Source organism: Gymnoscopelus microlampas (assembly GCF_963454915.1).
Source record: "Gymnoscopelus microlampas genome assembly, chromosome: 1".
In the NCBI taxonomy this organism is placed as follows: domain Eukaryota; kingdom Metazoa; phylum Chordata; class Actinopteri; order Myctophiformes; family Myctophidae; genus Gymnoscopelus; species Gymnoscopelus microlampas.
This window is the reverse complement of record NC_139962.1, coordinates 53,817,207-53,827,812: the sequence shown is the minus strand read 5'-3', so window position 1 is coordinate 53,827,812 and position 10,606 is coordinate 53,817,207. Positions and strand designations below refer to the sequence as shown.

The 10,606-nt window shown below is 39.8% G+C and overlaps 1 protein-coding gene across 4 annotated transcripts; it reads right to left on the bottom strand.

The window, feature by feature from the left end:
- Nucleotides 1–309: 309 nt before the first annotated feature.
- Nucleotides 310–7,353, bottom strand: LOC311052478 (myelin-associated glycoprotein-like). Of its 4 annotated transcripts, none has more exons than XM_084067438.1 (10): nt 7,276–7,353; nt 6,144–6,248; nt 4,766–5,134; nt 4,314–4,631; nt 3,667–3,933; nt 3,200–3,466; nt 2,212–2,511; nt 2,012–2,117; nt 1,795–1,897; nt 310–1,700 (listed from the first exon to the last, which is right to left on the bottom strand). In XM_084067438.1, exons 2-10 carry the CDS (start codon nt 6,187–6,189, stop codon nt 1,455–1,457), a joined length of 2,022 nt encoding a protein of 673 aa, XP_083923564.1. In that variant the 5' UTR covers nt 6,190–6,248; nt 7,276–7,353; the 3' UTR covers nt 310–1,454. The 4 variants fall into 4 exon arrangements, with proteins under 4 accessions (XP_083923564.1, XP_083923565.1, XP_083923567.1 ...); XM_084067439.1 differs by having other exon boundaries at nt 2,012–2,114; XM_084067441.1 differs by lacking the exon at nt 3,200–3,466.
- Nucleotides 7,354–10,606: the final 3,253 nt, after the last annotated feature.

The window sequence follows — 10,606 nt, the reverse complement described above, 5'->3', positions numbered from 1 at the left end:
CTCAGACCTAGACAGAACATACTAAACACAGTTTAGTGTGATTAGCTGACTGAGAATGACTTTTCAGAATGACGATAGCGCTGGCATCGTGGGTTTGTTTGGAATTGGCATAGCTAATCTCATGCATGTAACATTCACCTGGTCTGGGGCGGGAATATCATGGCAGGCAAATCTGTTTTGCCATAGTTGGAGTGAACAATCTCCAGAACGTCCACCCAGGGAGTGGACGGCAACTAGAACACAGATGATGGACCCAAGCAGAGATGACAGAGGCAGAGCAGGTGCAGTTCAACAGATGTATTATTATTATTATTAATCAAATAAGAGGAGGTATCGTTTGTTGCAGAACAATATGTTGATGCAGGCAGAGGTCAAAAACCATCAATCTGTTGTGCATTAAGGCAAACAAATCCAAAACAAGGAACAAGCTAAACTATCCAAGCACTAGGGAATAAAGACTATACAGTCCTGCTGGAGAGTGATGAACACAGTGTAGAACAAAGACAATCTGGCTGGTATTTATACAGGGGCAGGTGAGTAATTGGGAGCAGATGTGGAAGATCAGGGGCATGGCAGACACACAAGGGCAGGATCTTACAAGACAATACAGCTAATAATAATAATAGCTCAGATTAATATAATGCTTTTCTAAGTACCCAAAGTTGCAAATTAAAAAAAAATATATATATTTATAATTTATATAAATATAAATTAAAATAACAAAAGGTTAATTATGGGTTGGAGAGACATCTTAACTAGCTGATAACTACAAGTAAAACAGTGAAAACAATCAAAAACAGTGACACAATAAACACACAATAAAACACAATGACACTAGTGACACAATAAAACACAATGACACTAGTGACACAATAAAACAAACATATGTACAAAATAAAATAGGGAACACAACTTCAAAGTAAGACATTAAATACAAAGTAAAACAGAGCAAATACAATAAAATATACTTCAAAATTCGACAGGGAACACAATCAAATATTAGGAAAACAGGAAACAAAATATTACTATGGGACGGGTGTGCATCTATGACATTATGGCAGCGTTTCTAAACCCAGATTCATCATACAGATTCTCCATCTGCAGTGCTTTACTCAGGTGATAAAGTAAGTGTTGGTTCCCAAGCCATGTGGCCCATAGGGCAGAAGCCTATTTCCTGTTTCTGTACAGTGTGGTGGCTTGATTTACAAGTGCATCGTCCCAACCATGATGTATAAGTAAGTACATCTCCTGGACATGACGCTAGTACAGTATGTAGCAGGGACTTGATGCTGAGTGCGAAGCAGGGAGGCATTGGGTCCCATTTTTATAGTCTTTGGTATGACCCGGCCGGATTGAACCCAGACCTCCAAATCTCAGGGCGGACACTCTAACCACAAGAACACAGAGCATGTTACTCTCCTCATCCAAGTACAAACTAGCAGCCACCATGTCCATCATGTCTTCTTGTTTGTTCTTGATGGATTTTTCTTGTTCTTCCAAATCACACTGGAGTATATCACATCACTGTGATCAACTGGCACAGAGCTTGGCAGGTTTGTTGTAGATGAGGACGGAGGTTCAGGTCCTGGGTTAGGCGCTGCTAGATCTGGATTCTGAATAGAATGTGTATTCTGTTGTCCTGCCCCCCTCAGCTCCAGGCAGTTGACGTAGATGTCCTCTGTCTCTGACATGCCACGAACCTGAAATCCACAGCATACATGTATTAGATACAGATATGCTAATGATGATTTAATGTCTCCTGATTTTAGTAGGATAACGCATGAATAATAGTACCTCATTTCCCTCCTCATATGTCAGGGATGCTCTCTTCCTCACAGCATTACTGCTCATCCCTGTGACTTGATTGGGTGGATTGTTACGCTGCTTCTGATGAGCCCTGGAAAATAACAGTTTATACCGAAATGACGGTCAGGGTAATTAATCAAACAATCAATCATGGTAAGTAGAATTGTGGATGTTGTGGGAAAGCCACAGCGAGGTGTTACCTTACCTTTTAGCAAACACCAGAGCACACACCAGCAATGCTGCCAGAACAGCAATAACGATGAAGAGCAGCAGTGATGATGGTTGACCTACAGTAGACTCGTACAATCCTACTGAAATGAATAATGGAAGATTATTCCCTGCTTTAAAGAATATCAAGAACGTCTAATGCTTTTTAAAGGCCTCAAAGGTATTCATCATACTAACCTTGAGTCTCCACGCATCGAACACAGAAGTGATGACTGGCAGATCCTAAAGAGTTGCTGCTGAGGCAGACCACAGTGGGTGGCCCCTTCTGCTCCTGTGGTCGTTGGGAGATGCTGATGAAGCTCCTCAGGCCTGTGTCGTTGTTCAGAGGTTCGGTGGTAAACGTGTCTGATTGGTTTACAGGCTGCCCATCCAGTTTCCACAGGGTTGTGGGAGACGGTGCCCCCACGCTGTCACAGAAACACCTGATTTGGTCTCCAGTTCTGATGCAACCAGAGGAGGGCAGGATGTCAGGAGCGACTGTAAACAATGTAAAATCTGTAAGGGCATGGTGACACTGATCCTCTTTATTTCTTTATTAACTTTTTTGCTTTTTACCCGCTTTTTATCCCCAATTTAGTCGTTATGCCAATTGATTACTCCACACACACACATTGAGGAGCCCCCACCGGGAGGACGTAGAGCCTTCGTCCTACTCCTCCCGCCCAACACTCCCTTCTGACAGGTGCCGCTCCAGCCCTTATATTACGTGCAGTGACAAATATCACCCTCCCCAATTTATTTCTAATATAAAATGCATTTGTATTGCCCACTGGCCCACCAATGTGAATGTCATTGCGAACGCAGCGGAAGGAGGCGCGCGGAAGGAGGCGCGCGGAAGGAGGCGCGCCGAAGGCGCGCGTTCGCGCGTCTTACTTGTTCATTATGAAATTCACTTAATTTACCATTACAACAAGAACCCCAAAAGGGGTTCCCGTCCTGAAAGGTATAGTTACAAAAAGGGGTTCCCGTCCAAAATGGGTTAACCTTAGTTTTAGCTTTTACTTCTACAGGAAGTTGGCTTCACTGTTACAAGTCACTGCTCTTTACTGTGGCTGGACCAAAGGGATCAGCTGACATGTTGTAAGCTGATCAAATCTAAAAGACCAGAGTTGCCTAACAGATATACAGTATAAACACCAGCTTCTCTGGATGACACAGTACTTACATTCAATGTTAAGCGTGACTGTTGCATTAGACTTTCCATGGACGTTCTTCGCTTCACAGTAGTACAGCCCACTCTTTTCCCTAGGAGTCTGGCTGAAGGTGAGGATGCTTCCAGAACCAACTACAGTCTTATTCCCTTTAATAAATGTATACCAAGTGTATTCATTTACAGCGGGGTTGGCTGTACTGCTGCAGGTCAGATTCAAAGTTGTGCCCTCTTGTACTGTAGGAGAGGGACAGACTGACACTGTGGTGTTCCTCGGAGGACCTAGAAAGAAAATACATAGATTCATTGATTACTGAAGATTGTTTCATAATAGTTGGCTTCACTGTTACAAGTTACTGCCCTTTAGTGTAGTTGGACCAAAGGGATCAGCTGACATGTTGTTAGCTGATCAAATCTAAAAGACCAGAGTTGCCTAACATATATACAGTATAAACACCAGCTTGATGACACACAGTACTTACATTCAATGTTAAGCGTGACTGTTGCATTAGATTTTCCATGGACGTTCTTCGCTTCACAATAGTACAGCCCACTCTTTTCCCTAGGAGTCTGGTTGAAGGTGAGGATGCTTCCAGAACCAACTACAGTCTTATTCCCTTTAATAAATGTATACCAAGTGTATTTATTTACAGTGGGGTTTGCTGTACTGCTGCAGGTCAGAATCACAATTGTGCCCTCTTGTACTGTAGCAGAGGGACTGACTGACACTGTGGTGTTCCTGGGAGGATCTAGAAAAAAATACATTGATTAATCATGTATGCATTCAGCAGTATAATCATGATTACTGAAGATTGTTTCATAATATTGTATACACTGGAATGACCAAAACATGTGTTGACAAACTGTACCCTATGTAAACCTGGCTGACATCCATTAACTACATTTACTGTTGCAGGTCAGAGTAATAATGCTGCCCTCTAGTACTAACATCTAGTCAACATTCTATTGATACAGAAATATGTTACTTTTTTCCTGGTCATTTAAACATTTCACCCTTTAATCTGGTTGCGTATAATGTTATGTACTATAAGATTTAATGTAACACAGTGATTGACACTGTAAATGGTATAAATTATAAACTAGATGAATCCAGTACAGATGAACTCACATTGAACGTGAACTGTTATGTCGGTAGTAGATGTCAGAGCTCCGTTGCCAACTTGTTGTTTGTAGGAAACAGCACAAGAGATCTCCAGTCCATGGTGGAGATAAGAAGCAGTGAAGGTCATACTAGATACCAATACTTTGGTTTTATCTTCATTCTCCATCGGTTTCTCCTCAGTGTTAGCCAGTCTGGGCCTGGGGGTCCATGTCAGAGTTGGCGGCAGAGAAGAGCAGGGGACTGCAGCAGAGCATCTCAGTCTAACTGGGGACCCCTCACTCACATTCACTGGGTCTTGTGTTAATGTTGGTTTGGGTGGTTCTTCTGGTATGAAGACGTATATGGAGTAATTATTACACATGAGCACTTAATTCCATAATTTGATTTATAATGCAGTATATCCATAATAAGTTCAGTCAAATTATAGGTTAACAATTGTAATTTTACTGTATGCTTACCTTTAACCAACACCTTCAAATGTTGTTGTCCAAAATCATATTTAAGAGCGTTGTTGCATTGTAGTCTGAAGTAATAATCACCACTGTAACTGGAATCCATGTTGTTCAGGATTGTGGTGCAGTTCTTATTATTTAAATCTCCAGTCAGAGTTCCAGTTAATCTCTGTATAGTTTGAGGTTTGTTTGAAGATGGGTTAAATACCTCTTCGCCATTTGTACCACCTATTTTCCAAATCCCATTGCAAGTGCCATCTAAATCGTTATTGTGTGTCCGTGTAATCTTAAAGGAACAGGGGATCGTCAGACAGGATCCATGCAGAACCTCCATACTCTGAGGCACAAAGGCGGCAAACCTTTGGCACAGGGAATCTGAAACATAAAACACAAGTCTTTCAGTAGGGAATGGTGAAGAGTAAATGATAGATTCTTACTTATTGACACTTATGTACATTCAGACAGATTTGATAACACTGATTGAATTTAACATTTTACTTCTTGGTAAATCTGTGAATGGCTTAGGTCCTTTCTAGATTCCTACGTGGTTAACATACATGTTCACTGAATACGCACTGAGCAGATCCCTTAGATCAGAGAAATATTTCCTCATTATATCTAGAATAAATTCTAAGTTATGGTGCGGTCATTATAGTCATACTCTCTATATGGAACTCTACCACTTGAATTAAGGTCTGCTACAACAGTATTCTTCTTTTAAATGCAGACTGAAAACACAGATTTTTGATTAGTGCAAAGAGTGTTGTTATCCCATCCTTTTATTTAATTTGAATACATCCTTATCTTATGTTTGATCGTATCTATAATTATGTAATAACTTATATGTTCCTACTATCACTTATCTCCATAGCGGATGCCATGACTGCAAAAAGTTAAACACTGTTTCCCCCCGCAGCTTCATCTGGTCATGACAGCTGCAAATTTACACAGCTTTGGGCAGGTCACCCATCCTGGTTATTATATGCGATATATTGAGTGCTCCTTTAGTTGTTGTTCTCATTTTCAACCTTTTTTAATGCAAAGCATTTCTGAGAATACCTTGTTGTGGGCTGCATGACCTAGTTTGTCATGAATTTATTTTTCAGAGACACCACTTCCTTCTGTCAAGACCCCTTTTACTGAGAACTGTAATTCAAAAAGCTATGCAATTACCACTATCTAGCATGGCGTGGCCAGACTTTCGCACTGGCAGATTTGTCTGATTTTCCGGGCTAATCACTATCTATCTGTACCGTTGTAAGTATTATGCATGTTTTAAAAGTATTGTTTTTAAGGCCACTAATACTAACTGCACTGCACATCTAGAGTGTTAATTTCTACCAGCAATCCCAGAATGCAGTCACTGGTGTATACAGTAACTTACCATGCAGCAGGCATCCAATAAGGAAACATATCAGAACTCCAGACATGTTTCTCTGTCACTGAAGCTCTTTGTCTGAAGAGGAAGAAGCTTGAGTTGTGAACAATTCTGGAGAGAGCAGATAGAAGAGGTGAGATGTTACATAACACATGGTTGTTATTATGATCATATCAATACTACTAGTACTAATTATTATTATATTATAGTAATAATACATTCAAAGACCAGCATTTGTTCCTCTATTTGTACTCAAATAGTACCAATTGCACACTGTTCTGAAAGTATTTCCTGTTGGCCTGATGGTATATGTTTTTTGTATTTGTTTATTTAGCAACTTTGACTTCCCTGGTCAGAGGTAAAGGCACTGTTCTCTAAAGTACTAACTGCTTGTTCTTGTTTCTGAGCAGCTGAGAAATGTTGTTTTCACAGCTCAATCCTTTTAACGGTTTACAAAGTTAGACATAGTAGGCTACTGTAGAATTTGGTGGTTTTCCCCTTGTTTGTGAAAACGTTATTGATCCTGTTTTTAAACACACCATCAGTTACACAGAAAACCAACACAGTTCAATGTATACACTATGTCAGGGGTAGGCAAACTTAGGCACGGGTGCCAACATTGGCACAGGGAGGGTGATGACTGGCACAGTGGCATAAGTGTGAGAGAGAGGATTTGTATTTTAAAATAAACTAAAAAGTCCCCTCACATCTGTATGCAAATGACATCCTGTACATTATTCAAACTCTGTCTCTATCTGGGGAGGGAGTCTGGGAGATAGGTGGGTTTTTGCTCTTTATCTAATGATCATTACATCCTGATTTGAATGAAGAAAAAAACAAAACAAATGTTGTTATGCATATATATTATATATATATATATATATATATATATATATATATATATATATATATATATATAAAAATATGTATGTATGTACACAGCAGCATCTGAAGGAAGAATCTTTGTGATAAAAGAGAATGCATTCATCCAATGCTTAAAGACATTTAAACTATGCAACCTTAATAATATAAAAGGCATATCATTCAAGTAATGTACAGTACAGTATGCACTGCTGTAAAACAGATGATCTGAACAACACTTTTATAACATGTTGAAAGTGTTATATATTATACTTACGTTAGCTCTGTCGAGTAGATGGGTGGTTGAATTGAGAAACGAAGTTCCTTAGAAGTGAAGATGCCTTGTCAACTCCCATGTGTGACCCAGAATGAGGAACTCAGATATGTCATAGGGTTCGATTTGTACACTTCCACCACATGACAAATAACTGATCTGTAAGTTCACACTACTGTAGATTTGCTATTTTAGCATTTTTTTTCCTAATATACATATTTTAATAGGGATGGCAGGGTCAATGTAGTTCACATATTTATTTTTAATTAAATTGTAAATGTCTGATATTATCAACCTTAAATATTGAACATTAGACAGTCATTAGGAAATGCCAAAAGGAAATGCTTGCATTTAATTTATTCTGACCAGAAGCAAGGATAAAACATATCCCCATTGGCCATGCATAAAAATTAATGACCAGGGGGTATATCAAATGCATGGATTTTTGTTTTTTTCTCCATTCTGCTATGACTGTGTGGATAAAAAAGGGCTAAAAATTTGGAGGCAAAGTTGCAAAAACTTAAATATACTATCGTCTTAATTAGCGTAGTATAATATTGTCTGTCAACAGCTGTTTGTTTACTTCACGTTGAAAGATGGATCAGACAACAGAAACGGATGTGTTTTGGCCGTAGGCCTTCGCCAACGGCCGAAACACATACATTTCTGTTGTCCGGTGACTGCTTGTTAAGTCCCAGTTGGTGCTCTAGGATGAAGGGACGGAAACATATACCCAAATTACATAACTGAGACGGACAGAGGTTGAGGTTAACTGAAAGGTTGTTTATTAACAAACTAAAAGGTTAACAAAAATAAATGAAAGCAAAGTAACAATACAGGGAGGGTCTGGTGGTGCCAAAGGAAAGAATGTAATAAAACCAAAACTCACTATCTAAATACAATAAAGATCTTACCTACCCGAAGAGAAACAAAATCCTTCCTACTCTAACAATAAACAGAAACTATAATGGGTGGCACTCAGCTCTATACTAGTGGGAATGAACAGGAAATTACCTATGTGCAAAATGTACAGGGCACCCAAGAGCTAAACTACCCTCCCCTGTAATTACGTTTGGCAAAATCAACAAGTCTTTACTGAAAAGGAATTGGTTTTGGACTGGTGGAGCAAACAAATGGATGGTGGAAGCATGGCAGTGGATAGAGAAACATGGCTGCCGTCACAGGTGCTTTATATCTGATGATGGATGGAGGTGATTGGTGGACTGATGAGGGGAAGGACCAACCGGTGGTGAGAGGCGGAGTTGAGTTGACTGAATGGGCTGGACCTGGGAGTGAGTGACAGATAGCAGCAGGCAGAGAGTAGCAGGGAGAAAAACACCATACACAGTCTCCCCATAACCATACACGTAACACTGCTGCTGCTGCAAATTACAAATTAAATACTGAAGAGACGTTCATCTTCTGCACCAGTCAGAGGTTAGACAGTTCATCCCTTTTTAGTTGAGCATGCCGAGCGGGCCTTTGAAGTGACGTAGGATGAAGTGAGGATGTAGAATGAGCACAGCTTTGTTTGGTGTGGTTTTTAGGTGAATTGTCTACGTTCATAAATGATAATAGTCTGACAGTAGGTACAAGGTGGCCAAGGTTAAATGGTTTAATTTCAAAAGTTTACACACAGCATTAAGATTTCCCATGAGTCCCATGTAGCACAAACCTAAGGGCCCTATACACAGACAGTCTCTGTGGCCCCTCCTCTTCTCTTGAGCCGTATCTCTCATGCATCTGAGGAGGACCATAGGTTTCATGATGTTAATTTTTTTAATAATGTTTATATATATAATGTCTTATGACATTACACAATGCAACTATACTCCAAGCTAGATTCCCACACTGTAAACTTCCTACATATTAGTAAGTAAGTAAGTACATTTTATTTGTAGAGCGCCTTTCACAGACATCAATAAAAGCATAACATATCAGAAAAAACATAAACAGACAAAATAAAACAATCAGTATTTTACCAGTCAGCTGGTAAAAATCAATAAATCAATACAGGATTATGTTACAGCACAAACTCACAAAGGTTGGTAAACATAAAAGGCTATGTAAAGGCCTGTTTGAATAGGTGAGTCTTTAAAAGTTTTTTAAAAAGGTCCTCAGAGGCCACAGTTTTTAGGTGGAAGGGTAGGTCATTCCATAGCCTGGGTGCAAAACTAGCAAAGGCTCGATCACCTTTAGTTTTTAGTTTTGTGGGAGGGACAACCAGCAGGGCTTGAGATGCAGAGACCTTCTGGGCACATAAGGTTGGAGCAGGTCACATAAATATGGAGGTGCCTGGCCATGGAGGGTTCTGTGTGTGATTACAAGAATCTTAAAATGTATTCTAAAATGAACTGGGAGCCAGTGCAAAGAGGCCAGGACAGGTGTGATATGACAGGATCTCCTGGACCTGGTCAGTAACCTGGCAGCAGCATTCTGGACCAGTTGCAGGCGGTCTAATGATGATTTTTGGAGACAGGTAAAAAGGGAATTACAGTAATGACAGTAAAAAATATTGATATCTGCTGCTGCTACGTGATGTATTACTTGCACAAAAGTTTGAGGTACTCTGCTTAATGTTTTGAGTACACACATGATACTATTATATTTATACTGTATATACTTATAAATGTCTTTAGTTGGGGCATTTGAGAGGCAGCCATGTCTGAAAGTGTTGTGAAACAGAGGCTGGCGAGGCTATGTCTGAGGTGGTTACCAGTACCTCAACTCATCTAGAGGTACACAATCCCTTTCTCAATCTTGTGGCGATACAAAATGAATGCATAACTTTTGACTACAGGCAATGACTCCTCAAAATGAATTGACTCATCATAATTTGTTTGGGCTTTTCAGTTCCTCCAAGTGCTTCTGAAGTATTGTGAAATGTCCTTCCTATTTTGAAAAAGAAAGAAAGAAACAAACAAACAAACAAAAAAAGTCTCATCATATCATAGTCTGTCAAGCTGGATGGCACTGGTGCCAGGTTTTCCATGTGTTGTTCTGCAAACTGACCACTTGTGAACCAGTCAACTAGGAATGGTTAAAAATGTATGATCCAAAATGAAATTAAATTACGGTAAACTGTTGCAGCTGCCTAGGACAGGTATGAGCACCATTGAATTAAAGGTATATATGCGTACTGTGCTTTATGTCAGGGGTTTTTAACTGATTTCGACCCAGGGACCACCATCCTGACTAAAAGCAACCTGGGGACTACCACTATTGTGCGTGGCGGGTCCATCATAGACCCATCCCACACAATAGTGGTGAGGGGTTCATGTACCACAGGGAGCTGGAGAAAATAGCTATAATATCAATATAATATCTAATAAAA